Genomic DNA, 23,868 nt, shown 5'->3' with positions numbered 1-23,868 from the left:
TGTCACAACAGCTTGTTAAAAATGTGACATACATCTGGAAATTCTATTTAATTAATCAGACTTTGAAATTCCCAAATTGTCTCCGATGTTGCATGCCTTATTCATCTGTCTGTGGGCATGACATCTGATAGTAGGATTTAGAGAAAATGTTGCTTTATAAATTAAAAAAAGGAAAGCACAACTCCACTGTGTAAAACTCCACTGTTACTAAATGTATTGTCTTACACTACTATAATGGCACTGTTTTTTGTATGTATTTTTGTAATTTCAAATTACAAATGACTTGTATTTAAGTTAAATACATTTCTCACACTAGTATTTTGTACTTTGGTATATCTGATGATCAAATATTTGTAATTTGTAACAAAATACTTGATTTTTTTTTTTTTTTTAAGGTGGTATGGTGATATGGAATGAATCTGGTAGGTTGGTGTTTATTTGGCCATGGCATGGCCTGTATTTTAAGCCTGCTTTGCCTACCACTTTGAAATATGAAAACATACAGTTTTTAAACTTGCACAATGCAGGAATTCAGACAAGAAGATTTTCACACTGTTTATTTTTGCACTGCATACATTTTTACCTAAACACATCACACAAACACCTATCTGAACATAAAATAATTAAGCTAATTTAATTACATCAGAAAAAGCAATTTGTTTCTAGCTAGATGTGTTCCTCAAAACAGCATATATAAAATTCAGACTTTTCAAAATGGTTTGTCATTTGTTCAGTTATGGATAATCCATGAAAATGAAATTCTCTTCATTTCCCTTGGCCTGTGCATTTCAAGTCAGTCAGATGGAAGAGGGCTGCACATTCAATGAAAATGCTTTGTGTGTGTGTGTGTGTGTGTGTGTGTGAATATAGCTCTGTTTCATGGTGCCCAGGGTTGTGCCTCTCAAATTTCTCTCTATGGCTTTTCTTTTAGATGACTGTCTGCTTGTTTAAACAGGAACTGCATGTGAAACAGGAACATTAACAGCTTGTTCTCTTATCAGTCGTTTACCAGCTGCTGTTTTACGCTTTGTCTCACAATTGGATATTATTGTAGTTGATTTTAGCCATTTAAGGCCTTTAAAAGAGCAAACAGAGACGGGTAGTGTCACTCACACAAATACAGTTCACAATATACATACACACTAGGCAGTACACTTTTTTACGAACATGGGTGCTGCACTGAGACTGGTGTCATCTAATCTTTTACAAGAGAGTGCTTAACACAGGAACCCTAACTATTGCATTTGAAGACAGATGATCTTATTTACATTTGTGCTTCATGCTGTTCACGCAAGAGTTTAAATGATCATTTCTCATCTGGGAACAGATTGAAGTATTCTGATGAAGGTTCAAATATTTTCATTGTCAAAATGTATTTTGCTGACACTCTAAACCATTGATAAAACATTGCATAGATAAGTGGATTCATGCAGGAATTCATGCATAACATCCAATACATTACGTTAATTATAAGAGCATCATTTTCATCATGCCCAAACGAAAGAGTAACTATGTAGTATGGCATCCAAAAAAAGAAGATAAACCAGCACTACAATCCCCAAGGTTCTTGCAGCCTTTTTTTCTGATTTGGCCTTTTTTTCTGTGACTGCATTTAAGTGCTTAGCTTGCCGTTTTGCTAGAAAGCAGATTTTTATATATAAAGGAATAATTATACAGCAAGGTGCTACTAAACAAACAAAAGTATCTATTATTAGATTTTCCAATGTCACGACAAGTACACATTCTCCAATACATGTGTGGTTTCTCTCTGGATGGAGTAAAAAGTCATACAAAAGATAAAATGAATATGCAAAGGAGAATAACCAGTTTACAACAATGGTAACAATAACTCTGTTAGTGTTGACCTTCAGTGGATAACGCAAAGGGTCATTCACAGCAATGAACCGATCCACAGATATAATAATCATATTACCGAGAGATGCCACGACAACCACATACAGAATCAGAGGAAATATTGAGCAAAATATTTCTCCAAAGTACCAGCATGGCTCAATCAGTTTCATTCCCTGCACTGGCATGAGAATCAGTCCTGCGATCAGATCAGCCACGGCCAGAGAGAGGATCAGCACATTGGTCGGAGTGTGGAGCTGCTTGAAGTGTGAGATGGAGACAATCACCAACAAGTTCAGAAACACCGTGAACACTGATGTTACAGAAACGAAAATGTACACAATAATGTATTCCGATTCTGGTCTGATACTTTTGGTGCAAGACAAATTGTTGTTTGGAAAGCAGTACTGGACTGTTTGATTGTCCACGTTTGTCACTCCCCAGTCAGACATTTCCGTGATAGATGGATATTGAAGAGTAGACTCTGTGTGAGGATGCTTGTCAGTTTAGCCCCTGGTTCTTGTCACTGACATGACTCAGCTTTATACTTATGGAAAGTACAGCGGCCAACCCATTCAACATGAGGTTTCATTATTCAGCTCTCAAACCCACCCACTAGTTAAATATTCATAGACCTGGTCAATCTGATCTATACAGTAGTGAATCCAATGACGCTTATTTACTCTTACAATCTGAACCATGACCCATCTTTCAAAACACTTCATGTAACATGCATTGAAGCATAACACTGTAGGATGCTTTTTTGATGATGTGGGTAAGGGTTTATCCTGGTGGCTCCGAATGCCACTCTGTCACCTGATCTTAGGGCTTCATTATAGGCTTTGTGCAGTTTGAGGACTTTAACATTTAGCCATTTATTTATCAGTGTTATTGAATTGACTGTACAGACACTATTGGATGAGAACTGATCTGAGCTGATGATGACACCACTCTTTTCTACAGAGCTGCTTTAAAGATGAATTAAACTTCTTTCATAATTTTTCTTTACACATTTCATTTTACCTGAACTAAATTACCACTGAACTGACTTCAGCTAAACAAGGACAATCTTGTCCTTGAAGAAAAAGTGTTTTCTTTTTTTAGAGCTGCTTTACAGCAGACTTGATATCTGTTTGCATCTTTGAATCTTTTTTTTTTCTTCTTCTTTTTAAGTTAGGAGAGATATGATTTTTAAATAAATCATTTTGTAGTTTACATTTTTAGAATTTGGGGTATGGATAATAACTCTAAATAGAGGACTCTAAATGCCTCAGTAGTTTCCATGTCTCTCATTGAGTGGTTCTGTGAGAAGTGTGGATCTAAGCTTTCTTTATTTAAGTAGTAATAAATATATAGTTACTATCACAGTATACTAAACATAGCTACTTCTATTGTGCAGGTACACATGAAGCCAACATTAAGGTAAGGTATACTTTATTGTCCCAAAGGAAAATTTGTCTTGGGCTTAAAAATACAGCCACTGCATCACCACATTTAAGACAATACATTGCACGACAAATAAACATCTCAATGAAACATCTCAATAAATTAGTTAATGCATTTATTGTAATTATACAATAAATCAGTAAGCGTACCAGCGGGCTGGCTGGCTAGGTGGGGTTTCCATGTTCATGGCTTGTACTTGATCGGTGTGTTCACTCAGGTGAGGCCACGGATCCAGGGCCTGCTGAATGCTGCACTGATGCTGGTTTATCATGTAGAAGACTGCGATTCTGATGTTTATAAAATGCAAACTACTCTATATACTAAGGGCTTAAATTTTATTAACTACAACCTTCATGTGTAATAACTGTTTGCAGATGAGTACATTTCCTGTGCGGGCTGATAAATATTAATATTTAAGAGACAGATGTAACTGGTGACATAAGAAGTCACTTTATTGCATTTCAGTTGCATTTTGGATTTATTTTTGCAGTTACTTTATATACCGGTATCACAACAATCTGTAAATATTCAGTAACATTCCACTGTATGGTTCTTGTAGCTTAAAATAAACACAATAATGAAAAGAAAGTGTCAGACAGCTTTGCATCCACTGAGCATTTATGTTCATACAGTACATTTGTCATTTATATTTGGTAAGACCTTTGTATTGCACAAAACAGAAGTATTAATCTCTTGTGTGTTTTCTACAGAATCAGTAAAGTGGTTAAGGTAATGATGAGTGACCTGGCTGTAACGGATGTAAGCTACAACAGCTCTGGTTGCATCATCACAAGTTTATTTCTTATCTGTACATTTAACACCTTTAATTGCTAGGCTTTGACCATAAATTTCATGAGACATCATTACAGATGACAAATATTTCGGGTGCTAATAAACTCTCTGGAGAGTTTTAACAGCTTGGTCCAGTTAAAAGGTCTCAAATGAGTTGAACAAAGAATCATTACATCATTAGAAAGCAAAGAGGATACAGAAGGTCAGGGGCCATATTCAAAAAGATTTTTTATCATATCACTGCACATTCTCCAAATAGGTCCCAACTAAATGTTTTTGAAATTTAAACCCAGTTGCAAAACTAGTACGATCAAGTTTTTGTCATGGAAAACAGAAGACCCAAGAGCAAAGGTAAATTTACACACTCTTTATTTACTGAAAAGAACAAAGGCAGTCTGCCATACACCGGCATTACTGGTGGATGCAGAACTGGTAGCAACCAAAACTTGTCCAGTGAGGTCAGGAGTTGCCGGTCTCGGGCTAGACAGCGGGCAGACAGAGTGTGAAGCAGAGTCCCCAACCACTCAGTATTGCAGACTAAGACGAATGGACGAGTGACCTCAGGCAGCAGGAAGACCGGGCAGAGAACAGGTATTGTGTACACAACAGGACTAGGACTTGACTTTAAATGTACTGAGAATTCTAGATCGAAGACCACAGGTATAGGTGTTTGAATACTTACAATAATCTGGCAAAGAAGCTGAAAAAAACGCAGAATCATGTCAAGTCACCTTTTTTATATAGTGTTTTTAACAATACAGATTGTGTCAAAGCAGCTTTACAGTATTAAATAGGAAAACCGCTAGCCAATAATCCAAAAGGACAATAGTAACACTCAATTAATTTTCAGTTAAAGGCAGTTCATTGAATTCAGTGATGTCATCATCCAGTGCTTGTTTACTGCATGGTTCTTACCCATTTTCAGGTGTGACGGCATGTTGAATAAACGCCTGCATTGAGGGAACGTAAGTCTCAGACTCCTGAGAAGAGAACAGAGGCGGCTGGTAACCAAGGCAACAGTGAAATGGACAAACCTGCCACAACCTGGCACAACTCTCACCTGCCTTGGTCTCTTACACGCACTTCAAACAGACGGCTCTGAAGACAACAAAATTTGGTGATGTATTCAGCAGGTGCCCCTTTTATACTTCCGGGCACCTGCTTATGACGTTGTGATACTGTCACATAAAAGACATGTTTAACAGCTCTATTTATTACGATGATTTAATGTATTATAGAGTTTTAAGTGTTTTACATGTTTTTTGTCCATTTTATTCCTCTTAACATTTTAAGTGTGTGTATGTCTTTAAGAAATGTATGGTTGACCAATCACATGACAGGAAGCAGGAACTATATAAAGAGAGCAGCTTGTTAAACAAACAGGATCAGTCACAAAACTTACCTGGATTGAGGAGTTGTTATTTTAGAGCTTTTCCAGACACCATCTTCAAACTTTGGATTACACTTTCTGTGGTTTGTATATTCACTGGTGGACACTCACATTGGACTTATCAACACACTGGGATTCTTGGACTGTTTTAGGGTATGGACAGATCAACTGCATTCTTTTTACAGACTGAGTTTACATGGTTTTATCATGTTGTTTTAAGTCTTTTATGTGACTATTGTAAATACACCATTTCTATTTAAACCAATTTCCTTTTATGTCTCATTCTTTTAACCACTATCTCTCACAGTTAAATCTGACCCTATTTTAGTCTTGTAACTCAGCTGACAAAGCCGAGTGTTACAACGTCAAGGGTCACGTGGTCCAATAGAATTGACGTTGTTTCACACATGCTTCAGACACCAGTTATACTGGCAGCATTCCCCATAGAGGATGCAGCATGAGTTCCCTGCAAGATCTCGAAAGCTGACGACATCAGCGTTAACTGCTACTGATTATTTATAGTGATTTTGTTCAGCCCATGATAATCTATTCAGGGGCACAAAGAAGAACCTCACCCTAGTGGGAGAGGTGGCTGGGACAATGGTATCAGCTGCGAGTAAGTCAGTGAGATATTTCTTAAGTGCTTTGCGCTTAAGATGCTTTGGCGATGCCGACAGGGAATACAATTTCCTGTGAAGTGGAGTTGTGCCAGGGAGAAGATCAATGCTACCGTCATAAGATTGATGAGGAGGGAAAGAAGCAGCCCAGGAATGACTAAACACTACCTGCAAATCGTGGCACTCCTCTAGGACTCCAGAGAAATCTCTCTTCAAACACGGAAACAGAAGAAACAGCAGGAAGAGCAGATACTAAACATTCAACATGACACGACAGACTGACATAATAGTCCCTTCTGCCCATTTAATCTGAGGATTATGCTGCACTAGCCAATGATTGCCCAAAACTACTGGTGTAAAAGGAGACTGAAAAAAAAAAAAAAAAAAAAAAAAAAAAAAAAGGTAATAGTCTCTTGAGGGTTGTCTGAGATGATTAGACCAGGATGGTTGTTCGATGGACCTTCAACAGGACTGTAGGTGGGTCCTTTAAATCACGTAAGGTCATCATCAATGGAATTCTTTTATGCTCCTGAATCAATGGGTGGCATGCTGGAAATTGTTTTTCCAAAAATTCATTGATGATGACGACCTTCCATGATTTAAAAGATCCACCCCACACCCCATATCCCACATCCTTCTGTTGTAGATGTCCTGAGAGAGATCTGTCCCTGTGGTTTTCTGGGCCAGGTTTATCACCATTTGTAGTCATGTGCTGTGCTTATCCCACTTGCTTGTGCTTGTGACAAGACCAGTTACTGTTGTTACGGTCACAGTCATAACACAAAAAAAGGGTCAACACAAAAGGTTCAGTCCAACAGGGGAATTTATTTAAAGACCATGAATATAAAGTGTGGGAGAAAATTAGTTGGGAAAACAGAAAAAAAAGGATCAGGGGCCTCATTTACGCATCAGGGGACTCATTTATAAAACTCTCAGTAGATTTCATCCTAAAAGTGTATGTATGCACAAAAGCTAGATTTTGTATACACACAAATGTTTTCAAATTTATGAAACGATATGAATGCCAGAACCCACGCAAAAAACCCTTCATAAAGTCAGGGGAAGATTGTGCGTACATACATCTCCACCCCGTCTCCTCCCTGAAATCACTATATATGGAGATTAAAACACCCTTACGTGAAAGTAATTTCTATGAGATATGTGTCACAAATCCTGTCTGGTCTGCCTGCCACCAGAGGTCGCCTGTGCATCATATTTACACAGACTGTTGCACTACACCCTGGACTACATTTCCCATGCTCCACCTCTCTGATTATGCATACAGCTGCAGCCAATAACATGCTGTATAAATACGAGGCCGTCACCATCATTCTGGGACGAGTATTCTGTTACGGAGCGAATGAGACATGAAGCGGGCGAAACCAAATGCAAGCTTTTATTAAACAGAGACATGGTCATAAGCAGGCAAGGTTGACACCAGCAAACAGATAAAAACAGGGCAAGACGAAAGACTAATCCAGGGACAGGTGAAAAATCCAGATCAGGAGCAGAGTCCAAACGATAAGACAAGAGCAATATCCAAAACGGGCAGGTGATCAGAACGCAGGTAAACAGACTAAGATCAAGATACAACTAAGCTCAGAAAACTAGGAAACCTAAAAGTGGCTCTGTAAAGTAGCTATCGCTGAGAAAGTTATAAATACTTGGCACAGAATGATGGTGATGGCCTTGTATACAGTGTGAGATTAGCTGCAGCTGTGTATGTAATCAGAGAGGTGGAGGATGGGAAATGCAGTCCAGGGTGTTCTGTTACACATTGCAGAGGGCAGGTCCAGGTTATGCAGCTTTTGATGAAATGTATAGCTGAGTATCAATAGTGTAACAATGGAAACTAATGCCATATATCCTAATAATATTTCCAAGCATGTATATTGAAAATCACAGAGGGCCTAAGATCATTGTGACACTCCATACTTTGTTGCCGTTAGTTTAGATAATTCCTCTTTTAGATAAACGAAGGGGTAATTTGAAGAAGTGCTACGATGAGGCTTGAAACCTGAATTTTCTTTTTTTTTTTTTGCACGAGGGAGCGCAATTAAGCAGACACAACTTGTTCTAAAATTGTACACATAATCAAAGACTCTGTTTACACTAGTGCATTTTCTTTTAAAAACATTTTCAAAACTCTCCGTTTTCGAGGGTCGAAAAAGCTGGAGTAGTGTAAATGACAGGCGTAACTGCAGAAAAAATTATGCATTTTAAAATGAAAATGCACTAGTGTAAACACAGCCTAAGATCACAGGTGCAGCCAATCATGAGCTGTATAAATATGAAGCCCTTCCCACTATTCTGGGCCCAGTATTGGACTGCATTTAGCAATCTCTTTGTGTTAGCTGCCTGTCGTGGATTTCACCCTTTGCCTTGTCGTTTGGACTCTGCTCGCCCCTCATTTGCCTCTTCCCTAGGATTACGTTCACTGCTGATTGACCCTAAGTCTCATCTGACCTCCCAGAGCCTCCTCATGTCTCGTCTGACCTCTCAGAGACTTGTCACATCTCGTCTGACCTCCCAGAGCCTCGTCACATCTCATTTGACCTCCCAGAGCCTCATCACATCTGAACTCTCTGCCTGTACGATCACGGCTTTGGAGGCCGTCATTGAAGTCTCTGCCAGTACTGTCACGACGATGGTGGCAGTTTATCAACTCTCAGCCCTGTCTGTTGTCCCCACAGAGACTGCTAATAAGCCCACTGCATTCCCTGTCTCTCTCCTTGTTGCTCTGTCTGTCTCTTCTATCTCTGTTTTCCCCAGGTCCCAGTCTCTGGCGTGGTTCTCTGCTCCATCTACTTTGTCCTGGTTTCTCTGCTCCGCCCTGGAGGGCTCCTCTTCCACCTGCTCCACCCTGGTGGGCTCCTGCTCCGTGTGCTCCACCCTGGTGGGCTCCTGCTCTGCGTGCTCTGCCCTGGAGGGCTCCCAGTCTGTCTGTTCCGCCCTGGAGGGCTCCTGGTCTGCCTGCGCCCGCCTGGTGGACTCCTGCTCCGCCTGCGCCCCCCTGATGGGCTCTTGCTCTGCCGGTCCTGCTTCTGTCCCCAAATCCTCTATATGGACCTGGCCCTCCAACCCTTGCCTTGTCTCACCCCTGCCCCACCGCTTGTCTGGAGCTGTGTAAATACGAGGCCCTTCCCACTATTCTGGGCCGAGTATTGGACTGCGTTTAGCACTCTCTTTGTGTTAGCTGCCGTATGAAGCCACCTTGTTAATCCTTAGCCTAGTTCAGTCGTGTTTTCTAGTCAGTTTTTCCTAGTCTTGTTGTCTAGCTTGGTTATTTCATCATGTCTGCCTTCCGCCTGCCCTGGAACTTCTGCCTGTCGTGGTCTGCATTTGCGTCCCTTGTACAAGTTGGTGCACCAGATCCTTGTGTGGCCCCAGGGCAAACTTCTCTTGCTGAGAGCAGTACATGTTCCTGGGCATCTCAATATGGGAGCAGAGATCCTGTTGAGGCAGGGGCCAAGGCCCGGGGAATTGATGCTTCACCCCAAGATGGTGAAGCAGATTTGGAGAGTGTTTGGCCAGGCTCAGGTGGAACTTTTCGCAACTGAGAAGAATGCGCAATGTCCCCTCTGGTACTCTCTGACTCATCCAGCTCCCCTGGGACTGGATTCCATGGTACAGATGTAGCTGAGGCTTCGTCTGTACACCTTTCCCCCGATTGCTGTGCTCCCTGCAGTTCTGGAGAGAGTGCGCCGGGACGGGGTCCGTCTTCTCTTAGTAACCCCGTACTGCCCCGTACTTGGACCTGATTTCCCTTCTCTACGGTTCTCCATGGGAGATTCCCGTCAGGAAGGATCTCCTCTCTCAGACAGGGGGCACCATCCTCCACCCTCACCTGGAGTTGTGGGTATGGCCCCTGAGGGGGCGCACCTCATAGCTTCCGATCTCTCAACCGAGGTTGTTGAGACCATCCTCCAATCCAGAACTCCCTCTACGAGGAAACTGTACACCCTGAGGTGGAGACTCTTCACTTAATGGCACGGACACCACCAGCAGGACCCAGTTAACTGCCCAGTCAGTACAGTGCTGGAGTTTCGGCAGGATCGGTTCTCCGCAGGGTTAGCCCACTCCACCCTGAAGGTCTACGTGGTGGCTATTTCGGCCTACCACGCCCCACTAGGTGGCTTCTCAGTGGGTAGGAACCCCCTTGTTACACGTTTCCTCCATGGTGCGCTGAGGCTGAGGCCTCCGGTACGACCTCAGGTCCCTCCTTGGGACCTCGCCGTGGTGCTAGAGGCTCTTTGTAGGCCCCCCTTTAAGCCTATCGAGGGTCTTCAGATCATCATCTGACTATCAAGACAGCCCTTCTTCTGGCATTAACGTCCAAAGGAGAGTAGGAGATCTTCAGGACTTTTCTGTGGCCTCTTCCCATTTAGACTTTGCGCCTGGCATGGCCAAAGCCTTTCTTCACCCTCGACCTGGGTACGTTCTGAAGGTCCCCTCCTCAGCACCACGGCCTGTTGTACTCCAGGCCTTTTGTCCTCCTCCCTTTCGGGAACCGGACCAGCAGAAGCTTAATTGTATGTGTCCAGTTAGAGTGCTGGACGCATACATCCACAGAGCTGCCAGGTGGAGAAGGGCGGACCAGTTGTTTGTTTGCTATGGTCCCCCTAAGAGGGATCTCCCTGCTTTCAAGCAGACCCTCAGCCGCTGGACCGTGGATGCCATCACTCTAGCCTATGAATCTTCAAGCCTTCCCTCTCCCTTGGGGGTCAAAGCCCACTCTACCTGAGCCATGGCTGCCTCCAAGGCCTTCCTGTCAGGTGTCCCAGTCCAGGACATCTGTAACGCTGCGGGATGGTCCACGCCCCTTACCTTTGTCAGGTTCTATGAATTAGACCTGCGAGTCGGTTCTTCCTTGAAGCTGAATGCCGGTTCCGGCGCATGTGCTTTTAAGCTTCCTGGTCTGTGACGTCACCTGCCTGTGACGTCTCGCCTCTCCACTGGACTGATTACACATGTGATTCAGAGCATGGTCATGCTGAAGGCATTCTCCATAGCATTACAGATGTAACCTGAGGCGTTTATTGGCATTATATATGAAGATTTCAGATGCAAAAACCAGCTAAAAGCCATCTTGGTCAAAAATGAGATAATGATACTGAGTGAATGCTCTTGACACATATTATACGTCGATCAAATACTTTTTCTTCAAACTTGCTAAAATACCAGCCTCAGCCCAATCAGAAATACGGTACTTACATAGAAACCTATATATCTGAGCCGGATAAAAATGCATTTTTTAAAGAAAGATGTCAGATGGATTTAGCTGTTTTTGCATCTGAACTCAGGGTGTTTGTAGATCAGGAACAGACAGGAGAATCAGAGTAGTGATTCATAGTGATAGGGCACTGTTTCGTGAAACTTTTGTGAATAATTTGTTTCAAAACAGTGATTCAGAGCATGTATCAAACTGCCACAGTCTTATGATTTCAGTAAACAAGGCTTCATTACGTCATAACTGTAACCGAAAAGTTTCGAAATTTCAATGGTTTGCCACTGGGGGGGCGATGATCTCTGTAAATCCATCAATCATGTGAGTAGGCACTGGTGCTGATGACACGGCCAGAGTAAATGCTAGCACTGGGGCAGAAGTAAGCACTGGGCTGGAGTGGGCGCTAACACTGATGCTGGGCAGGAGTAGGCACTGGTGCTGGTGACACGACCAGACTAAATGCTAGCACTGGTGCTGGGGCAGAAGTAAGCACTGGGCCGGAATGGGCGCTAGAACTGGTACTGGGGCAATGCAAACACTGGTGCTGTTGACTGAGCAAGAGTGGGTCATGTCATGTCATGTCGTCTAAATCAGGAGAGAAATGTAGATCAACAAAAAAGATCAATTAAATTCGTCAACCAAGGAGAACCATGAAGATGATCAATGAAGAACATCAATTAAGGAGTTCACTGAAGGGGATCATTTAAGTACTTCATGTAGGTTATACAAAGGAGAGGCTTTATCCTCAGAAGACAACAATCTAGATCAACAAAGAAGACCGACAAAGAGGAGAACTGGCTTGTTGATTTGTAATTTGGGTAATAATCAGGGTAATGCACAAAATGTGTTTGGGGGCACCAAAGTGATAGAAAAACCTGAGGATGCAATCTATATTTCCCTCAAGCCATCTATTCAATTAACTTACACAATAACATAACATTGTAATTATGGCCACAAAACTGAACGTGGCACAGATTTATCCATCTACAGAACTTGAGTGGAATTAATTAATGTTTAAGAAAACTGCTACTGCAAATTTTAAAAACCTGCAAGAGTGTGGAAGAAAATCTAACATACTTTTATAAGGATGCAATCAGCTTCCTGCTTTATGGACACAGCACTGGCCTGACATTTATAGTACATAGTAAAAGTTAGTTTGCATTATATTAATGTGCAGCTATATATTGTTGCAAACGTATATACTCATTAATCAATATTGGTTGTCATTCCAGGCTAGTAAAAACACTGACAATTTGCATCCTGTGTTTTTACAATACCACTGTAGGGGATTATACAGTTAAAACCCAAGGACCAGATATGATGAACAAAGACCAGGAGTCAGAGATGCAATCAATTAAATAATAATATACTGAAGAAAATAGTTTGCAGTTTCATCAGCAGAAGTCAGCTTCAACACTCTCGGTGGAGTTCGTAGGCCGCTCTGTATACACTCTCAATACAACAGTACTTATACTCTAACAGAGGTCAGTAACTACTTCATCACTTAGGTAAAAATTATTCTGGTTGGTTGAAGCATAGATAAATTTAGAAAATCTCCACACATAGACGTAAGCATATCTTCAGTGATTATTTAGGTGACGAGCAATCAGAGGTCAGATGCAATAGGTCTCTCCAGAGACGTATATCTGTCACTCTTAACATCAGGGTGACGGCACATGATGTTTCCTCCTAGGGCTCTCTCTGCATGTAGCTGCAAAGACTTCAAGGTTGCTTAGCTCTGCCTCCCTGTATTAAGAACCATCGTACGTAAGAAACATAGGGGGAACAGAATCTGATGGCGAGCAATCCAGCTGTCGGAAACCGTTTCCCCCAGCCTTGTGATGAGAGATGCTGATGTAGTGACTCAGAAGTTGCTGATTCTTCAGTGTATGTGGATGGAGCCTCACCAGCATCAGTCTGATAAATGTTAGAGCTTCCCTGTATAAGAAACATAGAGGCAACAGAATCTGATAGTGAGTCTGTTTGTCTAAAACTGTAATTCCTACAACTTCAAACAGATCAATATCCAGTACAACTCAAATTTGAATTTTTACATTTCATTTAAGTGATTGTTTTATATAAATCATCATTTAAGTGATTGTTTTATATAAAAACATAATAATTATGCAAGCTAATGATGTAGTTGAGTAATTTTGCAGTAAGTAGGTAAAGTACTACATATACCCAAAAGCACAGCAGAAAATGTGATGCGATCTGGGAAAACCCGTCAGATGAGACTTTTCAGGAAATTCAAAAAATAGCTTGAAAGTCATTTTTTTGTCAAAGTTAGGTTTTCATTAAATTATTATTTATGAGAATTATTGAATTAATTATTATGAGAAAGAATGTCTTGCCATAAAGTGGTCTGAAGCCCTTTGTGTCATGTATATCAAAATAAAAGATATTCAATTCAATTCAATTCAAATTTATTTGTATAGTGCTTTTCACGATACATATCGTTGCAACTGTACACCAATATATATAGATATAAAGATATATAGGCCCCAGTTTATTGTTATTTCAATATAATAGGCTTATGTTGAGCATTATTATTTTATATACAAGTAATTGCATCTACTCCACTTAATCTGTGATAAATCACTGCACAAAGCAAAGTGTAACCATCCTAAATCTGATCTTACGAGCATCTCTCAAATATGTGTACATGTGATTTATAGAATGAACGTACACATTTGCAAATGACCTTGAACTTGCGTACAACTGAGTAGTTTCAGCTCTCTACCTTGTAAACGACTCCTAATAAATGTCATTAACATTTAAAAGATCACAAGTCATCATCCAAACCCTTTAATTTAGAACAGCGAACCGCAAGAACAATTTACATTTCCAAAAACCTGCAGCACTCTGACAAGAAAAAGTGTGTACATCTGCTCAGACCCTGACGTGACGCTAAGCACTTTTCCACATCAAAGGCAGCTTTTACAAATATGAGCATTGGCGTGGATTTAAGCATACGCATACTCTGAGATCAAATCTGTGCGTATGCACACTTCATAAATGAGGCCTCTTGTCTTCTTTGTCAACTCCTCCACCAGCTGCAAGCGACAAAACTTAAAGCAAGTTGCAGTCAAACACACCTACTGCCACCTCTTGGAACTACAGTCTTGGTACTTTGAAATTATACATCTGTAAATGAGGCTGTAACCATGTCTTAATCACTGGGTAAGATCAAACCAATTTTTTTTAAGGAATTTATCATTTTAGTAAAAGGGAATACATAAAGACGTACAATAAAATAACTACAATTTATTGTAAAGTAATACATTTGAACTTTTTGAAAATAATAATAATAATGCACACATTTACTCTTAATTGAATGCCTAATATGCAAAAACAGCTCTGCTAATGTTACCTGTCGTGTCACATTCAATTATATATTAGCCTACATGAATCACACCTATATGTTCAATTCAAAACTGCTAAATTAGACTAAATAGTGGAGTAACTTGCACCAATAGATATTACTGCCAGCTATTTAATATGAGTTGTAATCAATATTAAATGTTTAGCTAATTACAACTTTCCTCAACCTTAAAACTGAACTGGTGTGCTCTAATTCTTCTGTTTTTGTGAGGACCTGACACATCACTGAGAGCTGTTAGTCTAAACACTGTTAGGATAATCTGATACTCTAATTGAACTATAACATCTTTTCCTTTGTAGATTTTTAAAAAAGAAACTGAACTGATGAAACACTGTTAATACAAATGTTATTTTTTTTCTTTCTTTTAACATATAGCTTTCAAAACAGCATCAATTTTGCTGTGATTTCATGTTCAAACAGACCATGGAGGCAGGGAGTCATTCACAAATAAAACTGCTCAATACACACGCTAGACACCATATTTAAACATAAAAAAAAACAAAACAAAACAAACAAACAAAAAAAAAAACAGCTGTTATATGACTTGAATATTCTATAAGAATTTGGTCAACACAAGAATGCTATGCATTTGGAGACAGGTTATCTTATTTGTGCAGAGTTTAAACGATCATTTCTCTTCTGGGAATAGATTGAAGTACTCTGATGAAGGTTCAAATATTTTCATTGTCAAAATGTATTTTGCTGAAAGTCTAAACCATCGATAAAACATTGCATAGATCAGTGGATTTACGCAGGAATTCATGCATAAAAGCCAATACATTATGTTAATTATGAGAGCATCATTTTCGTCATGCCCAAGAGAAAGAGTAGTTAAATAGTATGGCAGCCAGCAGAGAAGATAAACCAGCACTACAATCCCCAAGGTTCTTGCAGCCTTTTTTTCTGATCTGGCCTTTTTTTCTGTGACTGAATTTACATGCTTTGCTTGATAATTTGCTACAAAACAGATTTTCACATACAAAGAAACAATTACAGAACAGGGTGCCACTAAACAAACAAAGGAGTCTAGTATTAGTAATTCCAATTTAACAGAAAGTACACATTCTCCAATACATGAGTGGTTTCTTTCTGGGTGGAGTAAAAACTCATACAAAAGATAAAATGAATAAATGAAGGAGAATAACCAGTTTACGACAATAGACACAATAAGCCTGTTAGTAGTGACCTTCAGTGGATATCGCAAAGGGTCATTCACAGCAATGAACCGATCCACGGATATAATAACCAAATTACCAAGAGATGCTGTGACAACCACATACAGAATCAGAGGAAATATTGAGCAAAATATTTCTCCAAAGTACCAGCATGGCTCAATCAGTTTCATTCCCTGCACTGGCATGAGAATCAGTCCTGCGATCAGATCAGCCACGGCCAGAGAGAGGATCAGCACATTGGTCGGAGTGTGGAGCTGCTTGAAGTGTGAGATGGAGACAATCACCAACAAGTTCAGAAACACCGTGAACACTGATGTTACAGAAACGAAAATGTACACAATAATGTACTCCACTTCTGGTCTGATACTTCTGGTACAAGACAAATTGTTGTTTGGAAAGCAGTACTGGACTGTTTGATTGTCCACGTTTGTCACTCCCCAGTTAGACACTTCCATGATGGATGGATATTAAAGAGTAGACTCTGTGTGATGATGCTTGTCAGCTTAGTCCCCCATCCTTGTCACTGCTTTATACTCAGATTTATACTTATGGAAAACGCAATGACCAGCCCATTCAACATGAGGTTTCATTATTCAGCTGTCAAACCCACCCATTAATTAAATATTCATAGACTAGATCAGTCTGATTTATACATTACAGTGGACTAGTGAATCCAGTGACGCTTTTTTACTTACATTCTGCCCATTATTACAACATCGGGTATTTTCAAATGACATAGAGTAATTTCCAGTACTGGTCTACTCCTGCTTTATTTCCCTGGAAAGCAACTCATGGAATGAGCTTTTAGATATTATTTTTTATTAGATTAAACTAATTTTGTCAAAACTGCAAATTATGAGAATTACACAGTTTGTGAGTAGCAGTAGTGGGGAAGTAATAACTTTGAGTTGGTGAGTTGGTGGATGGGTGGATGTTCACAGTTAAATATGGCTGTTGAGATGTCTGGCTCTTTTCAGGAAGAAAAAGTTCTTGAGTATGGATGTTCTGGTTTGAATATTTCTTTGCCTTTTCTTGAATGGGAAGAAGGGTAAGAGGGGTCAGTCTTGATGGGTGTTGCTTTCCTCATTCAGCTCACTTCAGCCTCCTTACAAAATACACATGCTGTTGGGCTTTCTTTGCTAAAGAACTGTTTACCTTTCTGTGATTCTTCTGTCTTCATGTGAGGCCAGTAAGTGCTTCGAGGTGAAGCATGACCCATCTTTTAAAACACAAAGAGAAGTCAATGACTTAAAGTCATTAAGGACTTTAGCATTTAGCCAGGCCCTCTGTTTGGGACATATAGTGACTAGTGAGTACAACATAATATTAGTGATGAGTAATAATCATCAGTATTATTGAATTGACTGTACAGACACTATTGGATGAGAACTGATCTGAGCTGATGATGACACCACCGTTTTCTACAGAGCTGCTTTATAGATGAATTGACCTACTTCCTTAATTGATGATGTCCTCGACTGACACATTCATTAAACTGAAGTGAATCAACAGTGAACTGACCTTAGCTGAACAATGACGCTAGGGCTGTCACTAACGATTATTTCGGTAAACGAGTAATCAACTGACTATTGTGACAATTAATCGAGTAATCAGATTCAAATTACTTTTTTTGTGGTTATAAAAATAGACCCAAATGACAAATGAACAATAGTCTACAAATTGATAAAACTGATTAGAGATCAGGAAAAAAACATTGACACTGGTTCAATGGTTCGCCACTGGTGGGCAATCTCAATGAGCTCACAAGATTCATGGGTTTACAGAGATCATCACCCCCCAACGGCAAATCATTGAAATTTCGGAACGTTTCAAAACAGTTTCAAAACAGACGTAATGAAGTCTTCTTTACTGAAATCATGTGACTTTGGCAGTTTGATACATGCTCCGAACCATTGTTTCGAAACAAATGATTCGCAAAGGTATTGAAGCTTCATGAAGCAGTGCTTAGAAAGCGGCCATCACTAGGCTAATGTGTGTGTGTGTGAGATGATTGGGTATGCAATGGCGGAAACAGTGATAAAGAAAAATGTCTGTGGGCAATCGGTTCGGTGCGTGCACTCATTTCGCAGATGGCTGCAACAGATAAGGAGGGGGAATGGAGAGTGAATGGGCTGTGTACATGTGGGTGTAAGGGTGTGTGCAGGCCAGTGCCGCTCCCTCACCAGTGACAAACAGGTGCTTTGTCACAGTTTTATTGAACAAAACAGTTAAAATACATAATGTAATAAAACAAATGAATAATACCTTTTGTACATTATGTATTATATCAAATGCAGAGGGCGCCAGTGGCCTGAAAGCTGTTTTTACATTTATCATGACCTAATTTAGCTTACATTTAATTCAAATATCCACTTAATTTTTAATATTTGGCCACTTCTTTATAATAGAAATACTGGAGTACAGCCACTGTCATTTCTTGAACAAGAACATGTGGATATCAAAACATGCAAACTCAGGACAAGGGTTTATTTATTTATTTATTTATTTATTTATTTAAAGTCACAATGAACAGTTAGCATATTTAGAAACATGATGTATTTTCGTAGGTTTCTAAATGATTTAAGTAGTATGACCTTATAAATCTGATAAAATGGTGCACATTGTTTCCAGATGAACGTTATATGCACAGCAGACTTCCAGCATATGCAGAGATGGTGTTCGAGACATGTTTGTGTGGAGCAGCATTTACTGTGAACGGAGCTACTCTGAGTTGCACGTAACCTACATGCATATAAATAAAGCACTTATTAAAGGACAGTTTAATTGTATACCAGCCTTTGTGAATTCATAATAGCACTATGCTTTGTTAGGAATTCTAAATGGCTTTAATATTTTGTGTAACCTTGGAAAACAGTCTAATAACGCTATTAATGAATTCTTCTCTGTGAAACATGCCACTTGTGGTATTTTGCTAGTTAATACACACGGGCAAAATGCAGTTGATGATTTTTTATAATCGAGTATTGAAATCTAATCAAGGAATCGTGACAGCCCAAAATTACACTATTGTTTTTAGAGCTGCTTTACAGCAGAACTGACCGCTGCATCTTTGAAACATTATGTATTATATAAAGCACTATATAAATAAAGGTTGACTTAATAAGTCTTATGTGCCCTTAAAGTAGAGTCAGAAATATCATAATTATGAGTTCTGAGCATGCAAATTAAGTCTGTAGTGAATTATATGTTATATCATTTTAATTTTACATGTTTTATTTCAAACATTTTTAAGGTGTGATTAATGGAAAATATTACAGACAGCAACTGTAAAGCTAATCATTCAGGTTTTATGGTTAGTGTTATGTAACAGAATTTTGTTTATAGTTATTTGGGTTTATTGCTCACAATATCTGTCACGATGCAATAGGGATGAGACCAGAGGCAGAGGTAAGGTGCAAAACCAAACAAGAGTTTTATTGACAAGGTTGTAGAAATGGAGTGCAAGAATAAGTTGAGCAATGATAAGTTTATCTGAAAGTCCTTGTATGTGTTGAGTGGTGGTAGCGAGTCCATATGGGGAAAACCACAAAGAGTCCAGGTAATTCACGGGAGAGTCCAATAGAAGAAATGAAGAGAGGTCTGGAGCTAGCACAGGGGCTGTGAATAGTAGACCAGACAGAGATGGACTGAGAGTGAGAGTCTTATATAGGGTGGGGCTGATTGAAAACAGATGTGGAGGATTAGAACTCTGGTGACTGAGAGCGGGTGGGCAGTGCTACTAATGACGTGGAAGGTGGACGCGGCTGTGGTGAATGCCTGACAATATGCTCTTTAGCAGGGGAGCCCAACCCTGTTCCTAGAGATCGACTTTCCTGCAGAATTTAGTTCCAAACCTAATCAAACGCACCTGTCTGTAATTATCAAGTGCTCCTTCAGATCCTAATTAGCTGGTTCAGGTGTGTTTGGTCAGGGTTGGAGCTGAACTCAGCAGGAAAGTCGATCTCCAGGAACAGGGTTGAGCACCCCTGCTCTTTAGAATATGGCTCCATCATTAATGAATAACTACACAGGAACAAATGAGTAACACAGTATTAAAATGCTAGTAACTACTACTGACCAACAACAAACTCTAATTAACAAACTAGTAAGTAATAACACCCAGTCAAATGCATTAGAAATAATTTGAAACTAATAAGGTGAAGAACCTCATTATGCTTCAAACAAATAAATTAAAGATTATTTGTTCTATATAGCATTTAATATAAATTATAATATCATAGACTGACAATATACAATAATACCATTGTCTCTGGAAGAGGTCTGGATAAGTGATATTTATGTTCTCTGGGGTTGAGTGAGCAGTCCAGTGGCGGTGACTTTTTATAATTTTATAATAATGCAGTGGGGAAGGGAGCAGGAATTCACTTCAACAGCCTTGAACACAAAGTGCTGTAGAACATGTATCTCCTGGAGCTTCGAAGGGTCCTAAAATCTGGAACAACAAGGCCCTGAAACAGGTGCAGAAGGTCTTTAATCTGGAGCATGCAGAAGAAAGCACTTTGCTCACCAAAGCCTAACCTTGTTTCAGCTGTCAATATGTCTTCTCTCTGGGCTAGATATTCAGAACTTTGTCAATCTGCTTTTTCACACTAGGATGGAGACTCAGGGTGTGCTGTATCTGTTGTTGTCTTGCTGGACAAAGACTTGTCATAGGATATCGCTTTCCTTACAGGCTAGAGGTTTAGAAAATGACCGTATGTTGCTGAAAGTGTCAGGCAACATTGCATTCACTGAGCACTCACATTCATACACTGGTCATTTCCATTTTGTATCTTTGTATTGCACAAAACAAAAGAATTAATCTCATGTCAGGTTTCAATGAAACCAGTAAAGTGGTTTAAGGTAATGATGGGTAACTTGGATGTAATAGATGTAAGCTACAACAGCTCTGGTTGCATCATCAAAATCACCTTTAATTGCTAGGCTTTGACCATGAGTTTCATGAGACATCATTACAGATGACAAATATTTCAGGTGCTAATAGACTCTCTGGAGAGTTTTAACAGCTTGGTCCAGTTAAAAGGTCTCAAAAGAGTTGAACAAAGAATCATTACATCATTAGAAAGCAAAATACATCCTAAAGATCAAGGGCCATATTCAAAAATATTCAGGCCATGAGCACATTAGTAGAGACCATATCCAATTAATCAATAAAAAATAATTAAATTACTGAATTATCAATATCTTTACCTAAGCACTGCAATTCCTCATTGTGATTTAAAGCAGAAGTCCTGACAACTCCAATAATCTCAGAGTAAAATTGAGGGTCAGATGAGATTTTGCACTTCACAGGATCTGAATGGGAATCAGAAAAGTTTGTTTATTTATTATTTATTTAAAATGAATGCATGGAAGAAGGTGGTGATTCAAGCCCAAGACAAATATGGGACAATAAAGTATACATTACCTTAGCTTGCTACACCTTATCTGGGTGCTGTGCAGGCCGAGATGTAGCTATGTTCTCTAGACAATTCAGACAATTTAGATACATCCCTTATACCAGACTTCTACAGCATACGCACAAACAATGGTTACATCATGCAATCTCAACCTGTAACTTTGATATTAAATAATATTTGTGAAAACAAGCAATTCAATTTAGAATATAACATAATAAAAACAATTTGAAGGGACCCACTTTACAATTAACTTATTGTTATTAAAACATTATTTTACATTGTACTTATATTTGAAAATATCCTGTAATTACCTCTGTAATTAATTTCTGTAGTTCCATTTATAATTACGCTGTTGGCTCTACGTCTACCCCTTAAACCCATAGCACCAAATCTGCCCCTAACCTTAACTGAATCCCACCACAGGGGCAGCAAAAGTTTTGCAATTTAACATGAACATAATAGGTACACCTTACCTAACAATTCATTCAGATGCTATAATCATTTATCAACTCTAGGAAAGGTTATCTTTCTGGCCAAGAAAGAATAGTTTTCCTACTGTATACAGCACTAGCAGTAACTTAGCATGTAGCAAGATCAACATTTCAGTGACTCTGAACTGTGAGCAGCAAACACAGAAACAATCAATCATGAATACAAGAGGTTTAAAATGAACCTACATGTAACATACATCTAAACTAAGCAAAATACACACATACATGATGAAGAAAAGTAAGGAAAGAGAGAGAGAACAACAGAAGAATGACAGTATTTTAAATCAGTTAACCGCAATCTAATGAGAACATCGGAGAGTCAAAATGACCCAAATGATCAGGGCTCAACACAACAACAAAATTGTAATCCATGATCTCATTCTTTTGGTCATTACCCAGAGATCATGACCATAGGTGAGTGTTGGAACATAAACTGACTGAGCAAAAAGCTTTTTAAATTATGAATATAGCATTAATATCTGTAAAAGAAGTAAATTAGCCAATTTTAGATACATTTAGGGTTTGAAAAAATGAGTACACCCTTGATTAAACATGTAATATTCTAGTACCCAATATGTCCTCAATAACTTTACATTAACTTTTCTACCGAGTGTACAAATTCATGACAAATTGTCACAGATGAACGGAGTGTGTGTGTGTAATCAGTGTAATCAGTGCTACACAGATTCATCACTGACTCTTTTCACAGCTTTTGCCAGGCCTGAAACACTTGTTTAATTTTTTTCTGTTCTTTTCCTAACAAAAATTAACTCATTGCAAAATGAACGCTTAAAGGCTTGCATTATTCGGGGACCTTGTCACAAGTCCATTATTTTTACATTTCTGTGTTACTTTTCATATATTTTTACGCTTACAACATTACCTTTGTATGTCATCTTTTCTGCATTCTGTTCAAGTGTTCCATTATTGTCAGCATGAAGTCTGTATCAGCTGTATAACACTTTTAATTGTAAAAAAAAAAAAGTTTTGGTTCTTCGAAAGTTTTGGTTCAACATACTCACCTGTTGATCAAATAAGTGCCTTTAACACGCAGAGTGGTTTGATTCTCTCATTGTCAATATAAGCTCTTTGCCAAAAATGCAATTCTTGATGGAACTAAATTTTGTATGTTGCATAATGTTGTTGAAACTATGGCACAACAAAAAAACAACGTTATCAAAGCTTAAGACAGTCTAATGAAATATTCAATTGTGCAACTTTTTTGGACAGGCAGTGTAAGGCAAACTCAAGCACATTCCAAAGACTTTCAGTGAGGTGGTCAGTCTTTCACAATTACAATATAGACAGTATGGACATGTGTATCTTCCAACATGGTTGCTGGAGAAATAAAAAGCTACACACTATATCAGTTATGGTTAAAAAAAATGTTCCCAACATACCAGAGACATATGAATCACTGCAGTAATGATTCAATGCTAAAATCTTAAGTGTATTTTTTTACTATTTTGTACTTTAATCCGGTATCAGAGTGCTGTGTTTGTAGTTTTGACTTAGCAACCTAATGGGTGCTGTTGTTATTAGCTATTGTTGTTCAATATATATATACATATATATACATATATATATATGTATATATATTTAAATGAATAATAGTATTTAATAATATTATTTGGTATTGAGAAATGTCTCTGTGTTAGTGACAGTGATTTTGGTAACATTTTTACACCATTAGATAGTGACAAGATTTGCTTTCCTCAGCAGACATTTAAACCAATGTTTAATTTAATTAATTCATTTATTTGTTAGTTTGTTTGAAGAATGAATGCTGTATCAGATGCAGGTAATCACACCCGCTCAGTCCATCTCTCTCATAATACACTACTCTACATGATACAATAAGCTTTTAACTTTAATTAAGCAACTCAGCGTTCCTTCGTTACTAGTTCCAAAGTCACATTTATTAAATTAGTAATGGAGGCTTGGCCTCATTTATTAAACTTGCCAACTTGAGATTTGAATCTGTGGCAGAAGGAACCACAAAAAGGTTTTTAAAGACACTGCATGGTTGTTTCTTATTCACACACTTGTGTCATCAAACTATATTATAAATGCA

At 39.0% G+C, this 23,868-nt stretch overlaps 2 protein-coding genes across 2 annotated transcripts; both read right to left on the bottom strand.

The window, feature by feature from the left end:
- Positions 1–1,306: 1,306 nt before the first annotated feature.
- LOC127175545 (trace amine-associated receptor 6-like) lies at positions 1,307–2,303 on the bottom strand. Its single transcript, XM_051126684.1, is given in 2 exon segments — positions 1,307–1,531; positions 1,533–2,303. Coding segments are annotated over 2 exon segments (996 nt in total).
- Positions 2,304–15,336: 13,033 nt separating this feature from the next.
- Positions 15,337–16,338, bottom strand: LOC127175568 (trace amine-associated receptor 13c-like). Its single transcript, XM_051126717.1, has one exon. It carries the CDS (start codon positions 16,336–16,338, stop codon positions 15,337–15,339), a length of 1,002 nt encoding a protein of 333 aa, XP_050982674.1.
- Positions 16,339–23,868: the final 7,530 nt, after the last annotated feature.

The sequence above is a fragment of the Labeo rohita genome, chromosome 13, assembly GCF_022985175.1.
Source record: "Labeo rohita strain BAU-BD-2019 chromosome 13, IGBB_LRoh.1.0, whole genome shotgun sequence".
Lineage (NCBI taxonomy): Eukaryota > Metazoa > Chordata > Actinopteri > Cypriniformes > Cyprinidae > Labeo > Labeo rohita.
This window is presented reverse-complemented; position numbering and strand designations above follow the sequence as displayed.